The sequence below is a fragment of the Bos javanicus genome, chromosome 16 (assembly GCF_032452875.1).
Source record: "Bos javanicus breed banteng chromosome 16, ARS-OSU_banteng_1.0, whole genome shotgun sequence".
NCBI lineage: Eukaryota > Metazoa > Chordata > Mammalia > Artiodactyla > Bovidae > Bos > Bos javanicus.
Window position 1 is genome coordinate 7,750,521 of NC_083883.1, and position 15,189 is coordinate 7,765,709.

At 43.6% G+C, this 15,189-nt stretch overlaps 1 protein-coding gene across 7 annotated transcripts in view; it reads right to left on the reverse strand.

The window, feature by feature from the left end:
• Positions 1-1,300: 1,300 nt before the first annotated feature.
• The window catches only part of LOC133227550 (fibrous sheath CABYR-binding protein-like), a 513,720-nt gene continuing 499,831 nt past the window's right edge, over positions 1,301-15,189 (reverse strand). For 3 of the 7 annotated variants that reach the window (XM_061382151.1, XM_061382148.1, XM_061382150.1), the window contains exons 13-22: positions 14,978-15,048; positions 14,527-14,551; positions 12,793-12,863; positions 12,342-12,366; positions 9,872-9,939; positions 9,380-9,404; positions 5,779-5,826; positions 3,732-3,814; positions 3,202-3,312; positions 1,301-1,572 (exon numbers count right to left, since the gene is read on the reverse strand). In XM_061382151.1, the coding sequence (XP_061238135.1) occupies positions 3,223-3,312; positions 3,732-3,814; positions 5,779-5,826; positions 9,380-9,404; positions 9,872-9,939; positions 12,342-12,366; positions 12,793-12,863; positions 14,527-14,551; positions 14,978-15,048 (506 nt within the window). In that variant the 3' untranslated portion in view covers positions 1,301-1,572; positions 3,202-3,222. Of the gene's footprint in view, positions 1,602-3,201; positions 3,313-3,731; positions 3,815-5,778; positions 5,827-5,878; positions 5,970-9,379; positions 9,405-9,871; positions 9,940-12,341; positions 12,367-12,792; positions 12,864-14,526; positions 14,552-14,977; positions 15,049-15,189 lie in introns of those variants that run through there. The other 4 variants (XM_061382149.1, XM_061382153.1, XM_061382152.1 and 1 more) reach the window with 4 other exon arrangements.

Sequence of the window (15,189 nt, forward strand, 5' to 3'; positions counted from 1 at the left end):
TGAATATTCATTGGAAGGACTGATGCTGAAGCTGAAACTCCAATATTTTGGCCACCTGATGGGAAGAACTGACTCTCTGAAAAGACCATGATGCTGGGCAAGAATGAAGGCAGGAGGACAAGGGAATGACAGAGAATGAGTTGGTTGGATGGCATCACCCACTCAATGGGCATGAGTTTGAGTAAACTCCGGGAGTGGTGATGGACAGGGAGGCCTGGTGTGCTGCAGTCCATGGGGTCCCAAAGAACTGGACACGACTGAGTGACTGAACTGAAGTGAACTGAACTGAATTGTCAGTCTAAATAATTCAGTTATTTAGAAAATATGCACTTTAGATATTAGGGTGAATTGTTGGGTAATATCTTAAGTTATATCCTCTAAGTATGGCGTTTTCCCAAAAATTAAAAACAGAAATACCATATGATTGAGCAATTCCATTTATGGGTATTTTTTCAAAGTGTGTATCAAGAGATGAATGAATAAGCTGTGTTATGCATGGATTATTACTCAGCCAAAAAGAAGAATAAAATCTTGTCATTTGTGAGAAAATGGATGGACCTAGAGGGTTTTACGCTAAGGAAAATAAGTCAGACAGAGTGACAAATACAGTATGATGTCACTTGAATGTGGAAACTGAAAATCAAAACCAGTGAACCAAAATAACTGAACAGTAATGTATTCATTGAAACAGAGAACAAAGAAGTGATTTACAGAGAGGAGAGGGATGTGGTGATGAGAGAGCTGGGTGAGAGAGATTAAGACTTACAAACTTACTTTATAAAATAAATGAGTTTGGGAGACAAATGTACACCATGAGAATACAGTCAATGAGAATAGTCCTTTGGGCAGCTGGAATAAAAGAGCAGGAGAAATATAAGGGAATGACAACTAAAATGTAAAGCGCCTTTTGGAGAGAAATCCTCTGTGTCAGAAGAAAAGAGAGAAACACGCTTAAGCTACAAATGGAGATCAATGATGGATCATGAACTTTTTACCCTGAAAGCAGACTGAGTTCTGAAAAATCCTGACATGCAAGTCTTGAAAGGGTAATACTGATCTCCTATGACTACTGGAATGAGCAGATATGAGAAAACAGAATTCTTAAAGACAATGACAGAAGGATAGATGTTAGAAATAAATTTGCAGTTTCTTAAACAACAAAGACCGAGTTGTGTGAAGGGGGAAATGATCCCGGTGGCAGACACTAAGGTGACTGGCTTATGACAATTTCTTAAGTTCTACCTCTGTTGAGGGGGTTACTTTATACATATGTGTTTTTACAAAAAGTTATTTTGAAAGTAAATAGATAAAAACATTTAATGAAAAAACTTACTTATAAATATGGAACATATAGATATATACAGAACATAAAGATAAAACTGTAGATAAAACTAATACTAAATCGACAGAGCAAAACAAATGAAGCTGTACTAAATGAGGACTCTCAGCAGAGAGGCAATGAGGCCTCCCCTGATCTGGTCCAGATGAGGCTCCTGGTGCTGTGGGGGCTCCATCCCCTCTGGGGTCCAGGATGATGTCCAGGTCCAGGTCTTCAGGGATTCAGAGCAGAGCCTGCAACACCAACACAGGTGATGGAGTCCCTGGAAGGTGCAGAGTCAGACAGAGGAGGGCTCCCTGGGGAGGGTGTGCAGGACCCAGAAGACTTCCCAGCATCTAGACTTGGCTTTGGGGCTCAGATCTGCAAGGCACTGGGTCTGTTTGCTGCTCTTTGCTGAGGGTGTTGTCTGTTAGTAAGGAGTGTCTAGAAATGTCCCCCAGGAGCAAGTACACCTGGGCATCTGGCTGGCAAACCTCAACTAATGGGTCCCCTGGACAGTGAGACTCAGGCAAAGGAACAGGGGACTTGGGATTCAGGATTGAAAGTTTGGGTCCCCCCTTCCCTCTAGGCCCTGGGAGGAGCAGGAGGTCAGATGACACAGAGGGTAGGAGAACATGCCCACCCATCCTACACAGTAAAACTGCTCCTGAGACCCGAGCATGGGAAATGGACAATCACCTGGAATCTCTATTTTCCTGAATAATCATTTCTAAGCCCCAACCAAACTCTCCTGAGGTTTCTGCCTTTAAACTGGTTTTATATTATAAAAAGTACATTTTAACTGTTTAGCATATTGCAACATTGAAATTTGAGAGAAAACATTTCTTTTCAAACTATAATAAAACAAGATATGTTATTAATGACAGACTTGGGAACAAAATAAAAGGAACATGAGTAACTTAAATCCTGCCACTCATCCCAATTGTGCTGCTCAGTCGCTTGAGTCATGTCTGAGTCTGAGCAACCCTATGGATGATAGCCCACCAGGTTCCTCAGTCACTGGCATTCTTCACACAAGAACACTGGAGTGGGTTGCCATCTACTTCTCCAGTGGATCTTCCATACCCAGGGATCAAACCCTTTTCTTGTGTCTCCTGCATTGGCAGGAGGGTTCTTTACCACTAGCACCACCATCCCAAGTGCACAAAGGACTAAATTGCTTTCTGGTGTGTCTTCAGTTGGACACATACACAGAAAAATCTACAGAACCTCCAAATTCAGGTTGAGAGATGCTGCCCTGAGGTGACCTAGGACCCCAGGGTTCCAGATCCTGAGAGATCCCAGACTTGGGCACCCCCAGGCTGGCTGGGACCCTCACGACCAGGGAGCACCCACAGGGATGCAGAGCTGCCAGGTGATGCCTGCATGACCTCTGGGCACCTGTGTCTCCTTCACTCTGTTCCCAGAGCCCAGGACTGGGGAGGGCAGGGCCGCCCCAACCTCTCTCTGCAGCTGGTGATGGACTAGGGATTCCCCCTGCTGCCTTTAGCAGGGTTGGGAGGGCAGAGCTGGATCCTGCAGAGGGAGATGAGGAAACCCCCACGGGGGGATCTTTAAAGAGAGCACCCTGGAACAGCAGATCCTGGACTCCTGCACACGGTGGCCCCACAGTGCCCCCCCAGCCTCCCTGCAAATGTAAGAGCTGCCAGAGGAGCCAGTCCAGCAACCTTGGGGGCATCTGTGGACAGGACCTGTGTCCTGGAGAGACATGCTTAGGGCATCCTCCACTCGTCTGCACAGAGTGTTACCACCCTCTTTTGTGGGGACACTCAGAAGCAGACCTCATGGTTTCTGCTGGTGATTCTGAAGCACCAACAAGCGAATGGGGTCATGACAGAGACACAGGCCCTCGTCTGCCTCACCTTTCACCCCAGGTCCCACGTTCACTCTTGCTCTTCCAGGTCTTCCTCATCATCGCTGCTGACTTCTCCTGAAGCAGTCTTCAAAAAGATGACCAGATATCTTTTTGGTATCTGGAAAGAAGAGATCAGTCAAGCAGGTCCAATCCCTCCCAGGGTAGGAAATCAACCATATGGGGTAGCTCAGGGCAGTGCAGACTTCATGGGGGCCCTTCAGCTGTGTGGGTCCAGACCTGCTGACTCCAGCCTCAACTCCTGCTCAGGCCACTCATGGTGACAAAGCCAGGTTCAAGGGTGCAGACATGAGGACAGGAGTAGGGAAATGCTCAGAAAATGGGGGAATAAGGCTGAAGATAGATTCATAGATTTTATATAAGCTCCTAGGTCCCCAAGTGCCTATAAGAGACCAGGTCCTGCAGAAGGCTAATCAGAAAAAGAGGGAAAGAGGAGAAAGGGAAGGGTTGCAAAGAGGAGTCTATTGATCAGGATAAGAGAGAACATTTTTAAAAGATATGAAAGAAGAAATAAATGACCTCTATAGTCTTGCTCTCCTCCAAATCCTTAATATGCACTATGCAGTTTCTTGGTGTCTGAGGGCAGCACTCATCTGGAGTGGCTGTGGAAAAGCAAAGGGGAGATTTAGAGTCAGGATGTGACCAGGGGACCCTGTGCTCCTCACAACCTGGCCTTGGGACCCCTGGTGCCCTTTTCTCCAGGGACCTCCCAGGGCCTCAGTGTTTCACTTCTGCAATGAAAAAGTGGGTCTTTGACACCCAACATCCTGTTGCCACCCTCAGCTTGTCTATGAATGACAAGGAATGACACCATTTCCACGTGTTCCTCCTCCAGGTGGTCACTGTCTCCATGCATCTCTGCCCACGACCTTGCTTGCCTCCTTCTCCCACTGTTTCCCCTCTACTTCCTTCATCATTTCTCTCCTCTAGTCACTGTTCTTTTCCTTCCTCCTTGAGCCTCCACCAACCCTAGAGTTCTCCAACATGGAAACATTAGAAGAAGGACCATGTGTGTATGGCCACAGTCTCTAATGAGTCCATTATTTAATTAAACAATCCATCACTCTCAGGAAGGGCCTGACATGGACATGAGAATCTTCTGAGTCCTAGGGGAGGGAAGGACAAAAAGTTCACTTAACAGAGACTATCCTGTTGCCTGACGTGACCTCAGTGGCCTGGGAGATACTTAATGCTCTCAGCAACACCTTACGTTTCCCAGACCCTAAGAGAGGATAGAGGCAAACACTTTCAATTTCATTTAGCCAGAAATGGAAAAAAGAAATCCAAAAATATATATGGAACCCCTAAGGACTCCAAACAGACACAATAATCTGGAGAACTAATTTCAAATTTTCTCACCTCCTGATTTCAAAATACATTACAAAGATATAGGGATCAAAGCTGTATGATAGTGACATAGGAACACATGCATAGCCCTAAAGACCAGAATAAAGAGCCCCAAGTAAACTCATGGATATAGGGTCAAATGAAATTCACCAAGTTTCTAAGACAAGAAAAGAGTGAAAGCATAGTCTCTTCAACAGTCAGTAGGATGAAAAGATAACCTACAGAAAAATTACAAACAATATATCAGAAAGGGAGATCATACTCAAAGTATATAAGAAAATACCACAACTCAAATGTAAAACAAGTAAAAAAAAGAAAGGTAAATAAACAAGTTGAGGAGTGTGCAAAGATTGTGATCAAAACCACCGAGAGCTTCTCTCCGGAGGGAGTATTGGGTTCTAAGATGAGCAGTCACCCTGAGTCCTGCTGCTCTGAGTCTCTGACCTAGGTCTGGTCAGTCCCAGAAGACCAGGTCAGTAGGGCTCCTAGAACATGTGTAAAGAAAGCCAGCAGCCCCTTCACAGTCTCTAGAATCTGCAGCCATGCTGGTCTCTAGGAACACATGGGCTGCTCTCACGTGGAAGCACCTTCAGCACAGCATCCTTGGGGAGGTGTGGTTCTGAGAGGAACTCCAGCAGACTCAACCCAGGCAGGGACTCAAGAGCATGTGTGTTCTGATTCATTCAACCCTGAGAGCACCCTTTACATGAGGAATAAACAGTGAGGACAAACATGAGGGCAAGCCACACGTCCTGAAAATGCACAGGGAGAGAGTTCATATCTCACCCACAACCTGACACTCACTGCCAGAACTTGGTCTCCAGTGTCAAGTGACTATGAGACTTTTGTGCCACTAGGATATGGCCATCATAGGAGAATTTAAACATGAAGCCAAAGTCCTTCGTGTATACTACACTGCAGGTAATAACGAGAAGCCAAGCTTTCATATTTGGCAGGTGAAAGGGCAAGGAACAAGGAGTCTTGTGAGAAATGATATTTCTAAATGGAAAAACAAGAAGAAATGACTATAAGCACAACAGAATCAACTACATGGACACATAACTCTATTATATTGTTAAAATTTGAAAAGAACAAACTACAACTCTAGACATATTTCCTTCTTCTTCCTTGGTTTATATTCATCTCTGAAGGATCAGGTGTAACTCAAATGGTCCAGGAACCCTCTCCCTCTAAATCCCACCTGAGAGTTGTTCCCTACCTGCATTCTCTTCCGCATCATTGCTGCCAAGGTTTTCCACAAAACAGTCTGTAGAAAGATAACCATGAGCAATAATACAGTTATTACACAAGTTGAGCTACCCATTTCTCCTCCTCCACTTGGCTCAAACAGCATCTCCCCGGTCTTCCTTCCAGGCTCAGACTTCCCCTGTGCTTTGTGGAGTCAGAGCCCTTCACAAGACGGTGATCACATCTGAACATATTCACATGAGAAAGAGGCTGAGAAAATTACCTTTTAACCTTACACTTCTACAGGCCCAATAGAGCTCTTACATTCAAGTTTACGAAGCTGAAATGCCAACGTTTATGGACACTTTTTAAATATGGCTAGTGTGACCAAGCTATGTGTGCATTTTGTGATTGTTTCAATATAACAAGTTAAGTATTGTTGAAATATGTTAATTATAGATAGGCAGCTCTAGCTAATGGCTACTACACTGGAAAGTTCAGCTCTAAGGGCTCCACAGACAAGGAAAAGGCAACTAATTGCCTGTTCTATTTTTCATTTATTCCAGATGATATGATGGCCTGATAAGATCATTCATATGTAGGTATATCTGGGGCTCTTGAACCCAGTCCAGGCACTGGGAGAGTGCTTGTGAACATCCCAATAGTGCTGGAGTGGGTAGCCGTTCCCTTCTCCAGGGCATCTTCCCAGCCCAGGAATTGAACTCAGGTCTCCTACATTTCAGGCGGATTCTTTACCAGCTGAGCCACAAGTGAAGCTCGAGAATACTGGAGTGGGTAGACTATCCCTTCTCTAGCAGATAGCCCTGACTCAGGAATCGAAACAGGATCTCCTGCATTGCAGGCATATTCTTCAACAATTGAGCTACCAGTGAAGCCCTAGTAAGGTGAACACTCAGATTCAAAGAAAATTCTCAGGAGGGAGCTCATTTGTGGGCAGAGGTAAAGGGCATGGCCCAGCACTCGTGTACTACAAGTAACCAGAAAGTAGGTATGGAGGGAAGGGAGGAATATTCACTCTCTTCCTGAGCCCATCTTTCCCATCCCTGATTCTAGAGGACCCAAGCAAGGCAGTGGAAAGGGCTTATTAGGAAGTGAAAGTTTTGTGCACTGGAAACCATAGAACACTGTTGAAAGAAGAAGAGACAAGTAATCGGAATACCGTACCATATTCATAGACTGGAATATTTAGTGTTGTTGACCTTCCTATACTCCTAAAAGTGATGTACATATATATTGAAACCACTTACAAAATCCCATGTCATTTTAATAAAGTGGAAAAAAAAATCTCCCAAACTACTGAACCCAGAAGAAACCCAAAGAACAAAACAGTCTTGAAAGCAAAGAACAACAATGGGGCCTTCAGGCTTCCTAAATTCAGAACAGGCAAGAATGCCACAGCAGTCAAAACTGTGTTCTACCTGCAGCTAAATAGGCAGAGAGACCAATGAATCGTAAGGAGGGAATCTTGAATACACTGACCACTGTGGCCAAATGATATTTGCTAAGGTTCTAAAATTATCAAGTGAAGAAAGGATCGTCTCCTCAAAAATCAATAGACAGGCAACCTATAGAATCAAAGAAGTATCTGCAAACTTTGTATCTGAATAAAGAGCCAATATCCAGAATATAAAAGCAACTGCTAAAACACAACTTCACAATAATATCAGGCAAATAACTGACTTTAAAACATGTTCAAAAGTTTCCATAGACATTTCTTCATAGAAGACATAGAAGTGATCAATATACATAGGAAATATGCTTAGCATCACTAAGTAGCAAGTGGGGTACTTAGTGGAAATGGAAACCAAGTCAAAAGGAGATATCACCTTTCAGGAGGTGTATTATATGAAGAAAATAATAGATGTTGGCAAATATGTAGAGAAGTGGAACTTCCATGCCTGTTGGTAGGAATGATAAATGGCATAGCCATTATAGAACAGTTTGGAAGTCCCTCAAAAAATTATTAAGATTATCATAAGATCCAGCAATCATTTATTTGAGTTTATGTCCAAAGGAGATAAAACTAGAATGTTCCAGGAGATACCTATAATCTCATACCCATTGTTGCATCGTACACAACAATCAAGATAGAAAAACTGCTCAGTGTCCAAGGGCAGATAAATCAAGAAAGAAAATGTGGTGCATACATACACTGGAATGTGATTGAGTCTTTAAAAATGAAGGCAATCCTGTCATTTGAAGCAAAGTGGGAAGCTATTGGTAAGGGCGAAATAAGCTAGTCGCAGGAGGACAAATACTGAACAATTCCATTTACCTGCCATGTCGAAAGGAAAGTTCAGGGAAGCAGAGAATAAAAGGGTGGATCCAAGACCTGGGAAGAGGTTGACACAGGGAGTGTCTGTTCAATGGTTACAGGATTTTAGTGGCAGGATGGAAAAGTTCTAGAGACGTGCTAAACAACATGGTGCATTGAGTTAACAGGACAGACTGGACACTTCAAAGGGTAAGAGGCAAAGCTGGAATGAACTTCCTCCATTTATGCCTGGAGCCTCCTCCTTTCTCAGATTCCTCTGAAACTGGGTGTTGCTCTTGGGTACCAGGGGCTCCCTGAAGAAGGAAGGAGCTTCCCCAGTACTTGGGGCCTTGGATGAAGGGGGTGATTCATTCTGAGGCTCCAACAGAAAGAGTTTGAATGAGGGAAGTGGCAGAGTGGTGAATCATGAGCAATCAAAATCCTACAAGACCTACTAAGTGATGAGATTTACTATTAAATGAAGGTGTGGTTGACCCAGTAAAGGGGATTCTGAAACACAGTTTTGCTCATTAAGAATCTTATAGGACTTCTATGGTGGCTCAGTGGTTAAGAATCTACCTGAAAATGCAGGATACAGGAGTTCAACCCCTGGTCTAAAAAGATTCCACACGCTGTGGAGCAACTAAACCATGTACCACAACTATTGAGGCCATGTGCCAAACTATGGAAGCCCAAGAGCCCTGGAAGCCATGCTCTGCAACAAACAAGCCACTAGAGTGAGAGGCCTACACACCACAACTAGAGAGTTGCCCTTGCTCTCCATAAGTAGAAAGAAGCCTGGGCAGCAATGAAGGCCAAGAACAGCCAATAAAAATTTTAATAAAAATTAAAAAGAATCCTGTAAACATCTTCCTCAGCAGTGATGGGATTTGTCTTCCTGGGAAAAGGATGTTCACTTGGTATAAAATCAATGGATACAGTGAATGTATATACTTTGTTTTCTTTTTATACACATAAACATTCATGGTACATTGTGATGGGAAATATATTGGGGCTGACACCACTAACAGTGACATTTAGGGTGACAGATATTTTGGAAAACACAACCCAAAAATTCAAACACACAAAGAATCACACTATTCATTATACATAAAAACACACCCAGTCCCATGGACACAAACCTACACTATTAACCATAATACAGCTTCTTCCTGGAAGTACTGTAATCATTCACATTGATCTCTTGTAAATTACTTTCTATCACCAGGGCCCCTATACTCATTCCCAGCAGGAATTTGGAATCAGTTTGGCCTCTACACTAAAACCAGCGAGAAAGCCCCAACTTTCTCATCTACAAAGTTTTTTCTCCCAAAGGGAATGATTCTAGAATACATACCACTTTCACATCCTGAAAGGGCCACCTGCAAGTACAGAAGAGAAGGCGCTATGAGGGTAAGATCACATAGATGCACAGTCTTTGGTTCATTTGGGGACAGTAGAAAACCTGATGAGGAGCAGTGGTGGAGTCCAGGGAACCCAGCAAGATCAGCACACACATACTCAGGATGAAAGGCAAGACCTGTGCCTGGAGGATGGAACTCCAAGTCCATTTAGGCTGGAAATTGCACAATTCTTTTCCTAGAAGAAATGTTGCTGCAGGAGAGAGAAATCTGTACTCTACAGAGTGTAATGGATGCTAACAATTTTAGTATCTTGTGGACTGAGGAATCATGAGTTGGTAATAAGACTCTCGTCTACATTATCCCAACAAAGGGAACTGTCTCTAAATGAAACAAAAACCATCAGAGTCACAACTTAATTCTACTGAAAGAGAAATGAAACAATATTTCTATCTCATACCAAAAAAAAAAAAAAAAAAACAGCTTGCCTTGGAGAAACACTGAGTCTCTTCTGTGTTGTCACATGGTGGGTTGACTGGCAGGTCCTCCGTGAAGTCTAGAGGGACACAGAGTAGCTGTTAGAACACTGGTGAAGCTGTTCAGGAATCATGCAGGGGGTTTTCTCTTTGTGTGGACACGGGGTGGTGTGTCCAGATGTGGGAGGTTATTAAGCATGAGGTGAACTTGTGTTCATCCATCCTCTTTGGAGGAGGAAGGTAAGTAAAAGAGAAGAAGAAGGAAATGGAAATAGTACTTTGGCTTTCTAGCTAGAGGAACCTAATCAACATGAAATATTCAATCTAAAAAAAGGAAAGCTCTAAAATGTGTGTATTGTTCAATGAAAGAGACCCATGACTCCTCCTGCTTATTGTGAGGTCCTGCTAAATTACCACTGTCCCTTGATTTTTCCCAGATCACTCTTCTCCAGGATCTACAGTTGCCGATATTCTAATCATCATGTTTTGTGTGAGACTTTGTACTTGATTAAAAGTGATCTCTGTTAGGGAACTGAATTCAATATTGGGCAAAATATGCTATTCTCTTAATTCACTAACCAATTTTCTTAAATGAAATCAAATATGCAGTATTTGGCAATACTGAATTCCTGCCATTTAATAAGAGCCACTATGAATGATATCATATTTTTCTATCAATATTTGTTTTTTATAGTGTGCATATCCACTGAGTCAGTTCCTGTCCACATTCACAAGGGCAATATGTATAGTGGGAAAGTTGATTATAGAAAGCACAGTTTCTCCACCAGGTCTTCTTGGGGAGCTAGAGGGACACAGAGTTGCAGTCAGGACATGGGTGAGGATGCTTATCAATCACTCAGTGTTTCTTTCTTCTTTTTTTTCTCCTTTTATTTGATGGGGACATAGGGTTGAGTGTATGCATGAGGGAGGTTAGTAGCTATGGACCGATCTGCTGTTGAATCATCCTTTTTGCTGGATGAAGGAGAGCAAAGGAGAGGAGAAGGAAAGAAATGAAACAGACTTTTTGTGTTTTGACTAGGGATAACGTAAATGATGGGGAAAAAAGTAACACTAAAATGCATGCCAGCTTTCAGTGACAGAGACCCATGAACCTCCTGCCTGTTTACAGCATCTGTTAAATGGTCCCTGTCTTCTGGATTTTTTCTCAGATCATCACCTCCCCAGGATCCACATTTGTAGCTACTGAATTTAGTATGTTTTCTCTCAGACTTTGTTCTTGATAAAAAGCAAACTCTGTTAGAGGACTGAATTCAATCCTACCTTTCCAAATAGCTACTATTAACCATGTGATATTCTTTCCCAGTCTTCATTTTCCAAACAATGTTTCCATGTCCACTGAGTCAGTGGCTGTTCACTCACAGAAGTCATACATTTAGTGGGACAGTTCGTTGTAGAGAGGAAACATAGGCTGAACGCTGACTTTGTCTAACCCAGGATTACAACAATGTTCAGGAGATTACAACAAAAGGAATGGTCGTTAGACTAACTACCAAGTTCCACTGTGAGATCTATTTGACACCTTCCATTGACTGTGTGCTACAGGGTCTAATCAATGTAAGGTTTATGGTAATGTCACCCAGTACAATGAAATGTTTCCCTGATAGGATCTGCTCTTGTTCTTGTTTAAGCAATGACACTAGCATCAACACATATGACCAACATTGTCTACACAAGGCCACACAACTCTCAAGATCTGAGAGCTGACCAGGAAGATACGACCACATGGTGCCTTTTACCCTAATGACTGTGCCAAAGTTGGCTGTTAATCCACCTTTGGTTGCCCTGGGTTTCAGGACAACTGACCCCACCTTAAAATGAGTCTGGAACTCTGGAGCTGCTAGTACCTCCAGGCATGGACGTAGATGCAGGGACCCCCTTGCTCCATGACTGAGGATCCCATGGTTGAGTGATAAGTGCAGGTCAGGGGTCCAGAGCAGACACACTGGGACCACCCATAGGTTCCCAGTTTGGCTTGTCCACTTAGGAGGTCAAGAGCTTGGGCTGTTTTTCTCAGCACCATCTCCATTTGAGGACAATGAATATTAACCAAACTTGAGGAATGGCTGAGTTGAGGGAAGAGTCAGGTAATATATAGACAATGTCCAGTGGTGATGAGAAGTGTTGAGACAGTTCACAGTTGACTTGCGCTGTGTAAGAGGGAAACATCACCTGAGGAAACACACATACATAGAGCTTCAGAATCACAACACATGGGCCCACACATGGGCCCCCAAACCTGATTCACACAAAGCCACAGTATCTAAACAATGTAGCTGTTTCCAAGTACCATAGAACACTGACATTGTTCTTTTCTGGGAGATCAGTCTCTTCTCTGGACCCCCAGTCCTCACACCCATAGGAATCCAGCATCAGGGTGACTCTGCAAAGCTAGCTGGCAAGAGAGCCCCAGAATCATCAGCTAAATTGTTCCTCAGCAGAGGGACGGTCGCTGAATATTTACCATGTTCATTGGCTGCTCCGGCTGCCTGTGATTAGAGAGAAGAGAACAGTGTGAGGGTTGCCAGCACCGTGTGTTCTCTGCAGTAACTTTTATGTTATCTGAGTTTTTGTTTTCCTCAGGTAACTAAACTCTTAAAAAAATCAATCGTTCCAAAAGAAAACAGAGAGGACCCTTGTTGAAAAGGCTGGGCTCTTTCACTTAGGATCTTTCAGTTTCCAGGAGGAAAAAATTCTACTGAGGAAAGTACCTACAGTAGTAATTGATGGTATTTTTTAGTGTCCTTTTGAATCAAGTCTCTGTTGATAACAGAATTAACGTCAATATTTCACCAGCAAGGAATTGCATACATAAGTGCTAATATACATTGTCAGATTACTGTAACTGTATTTCGCTGAATGAAACATAAAGAAGTGAAGCAGGATCTATGTGAGACACAGACAGTTGAGCTTACCTCCAGGGGTCGAAGAGGCGATTCCTCAGCCCCAGCCTGGGGCAGTTCCACCACGAGGTGCTCCTGGGGAGCTAGAGGGAAACAGAAGGCCATCAGGACAGAGGAGAGGCTGCTTCCAAAGATCTCAGGTTTCTTGTTTGTTTGTTTGATGGGACATGGGGTGGAATGTGTACATGAGAGAGGTTAGTAACTGTGGACTGAGCTGCTCTTGAACCCTCCTCTTTGCTGGATGAAGTACAACAAAGGAGACAAGCAGGAAGGCAATGAAAGAGAGTGCCTGCATTTAACTGGTGATAACCAAAGTAATGGGAAAAGCGAAACATTACAATGCATGCCAGCTTTCAATGACAAAGACTCATGAAACTCCTGCCTGTTTATACCTTCTGCAAAACCAGCCCTATCCTGAAGGATTTCTTCCTAGATCACTGCCTCCCCAGGATTCAGTTTCAGCTGATGCACTTACTAAGTTTTCTGTGAGATTTTGTTCTTGATTAAAAGCAATCTCTGTTAGAGGACTGAATTCAACCCCTACCTTGCCAAATAGCTATAATCTATCATGTGATGTTTCTTCCTAGTCTTCACTGTCCAAACAATATTTGCACGTCCACTGGGTCAGTGTCTGTTCACACTCATTGAAGCCATACATTTCGTGGGACAGTTCATCATGGAGAGAAAGCATGGGGTAAACGTTGACCTTCTTGGACCCTGGTGTGCAGGAGGTTTACAACAAGAGTCAAGGTCACCAAGCAGAGTGTCAAGTTCCACTGTGAGATCTATTTGACACCTTCCCTTCAAAGTGTGCTACAGGGTTTAACCAATGTAAGGCTTATGGTAATGTCACCCAGTACAAAGAAATATCTCCCTGATGACAATCTGCTTTTGTTCTTGGTTAAGCAATGACACTAGCACCAACAGATATGGCCTGTACTGTCTAAACAAGGGAACACAACTTTCAGATCTTTGAATTGACCAGGAGGATAGGAATCCCAAGGTGCCTTTCACAACAATGACTGTGCCAATGTTGGCGATAATCCACCTACGTTTGCCCTGGGTTCCATGACCACTGAGCCCATCTTACAACGATGGGCACAATCTGGACCTCTGGAGCTCTAGTACCTCCAGGCATAAACGTAGATGCAGGGACCCCCTTGCTCCATGACTGAGGATCCCATGGTTGAGTGATAAGTGCAGGTCAGGGGTCCACAGCAGACACACTGGGACCACCCATAGGTTCCCAGTTTGGCTTGTCCACTTAGGAGGTCAAGAGCTTGGGCTGTTTTTCTCAGCACCATCTCCATTTGAGGACAATGAATATTAACCAAACTTGAGGAATGGCTGAGTTGAGGGAAGAGTCAGGTAATATATAGACAATGTCCAGTGGTGATGAGAAGTGTTGAGACAGTTCACAGTTGACTTGCGCTGTGTAAGAGGGAAACATCACCTGAGGAAACACACATACATAGAGCTTCAGAATCACAACACATGGGCCCACACATGGGCCCCCAAACCTGATTCACAGAAACCCACAGTATCTAAATGACGTAGCTGTTTCCAAGTACCATAGAACACAGACATTGTTCTTTTCTGGGAGATCAGTCTCTTCTCTGGACCCCCAGTCCTCACCCCCCGTAGGAATCCAGCATCAGGGTGACTCTGGAAAGCTCGCTGGCAAGAGAGCCCCAGAATCATCAGCTAAATTGTTCCTCAGCAGAGGGATGGTCGCTGAATATTTACCATGTTCATTGGCTGCTCCGGCTGCCTGTGATTAGAGAGAAGAGAACAGTGTGAGGGTTGCCAGCACCATGTGTTCTCTGCAGTAACTTTTATGTTATCGGAGTTTTTGTTTTCCTCAGGTAACTAAACTCTTAAAAAAATCAATCATTGCAAAACAAAACAGAGAGGACCCTTGTTGAAAAGGCAGGGCTCTTTCACTTAGGATCTTTCAGTTTCCAGGAGGAAAAAATTCTACTGAGGAAAGTACCTACAGTAGTAATTGATGGTATTTTTTAGTGTCCTTTTGAATCAAGTCTCTGTTGATAACAGAATTAACGTCAATATTTCACCAGCAAGGAATTGCATACATAAGTGCTAATATACATTGTCAGATTACTGTAACTGTATTTCGCTGAATGAAACATAAAGAAGTGAAGAAGCATTTATGTGAGACACAGACAGTTGAGCTTACCTCCAGGGGTCGGAGAGGCGATTCCTCAGCCTCGGCCTGGGGCAGTTCCACCACGAGGTGCTCCTGGGGAGCTAGAGGGAAACAGAAGGCCATCAGGACAGAGGAGAGGCTGCTTCCAAAGATCTCAGGTTTCTTGTTTGTTTGTTTGATGGGACATGGGGTGCAATGTGTACATGAGAGAGGTTAGTAACTGTGGACTGAGCTGCTCTTGA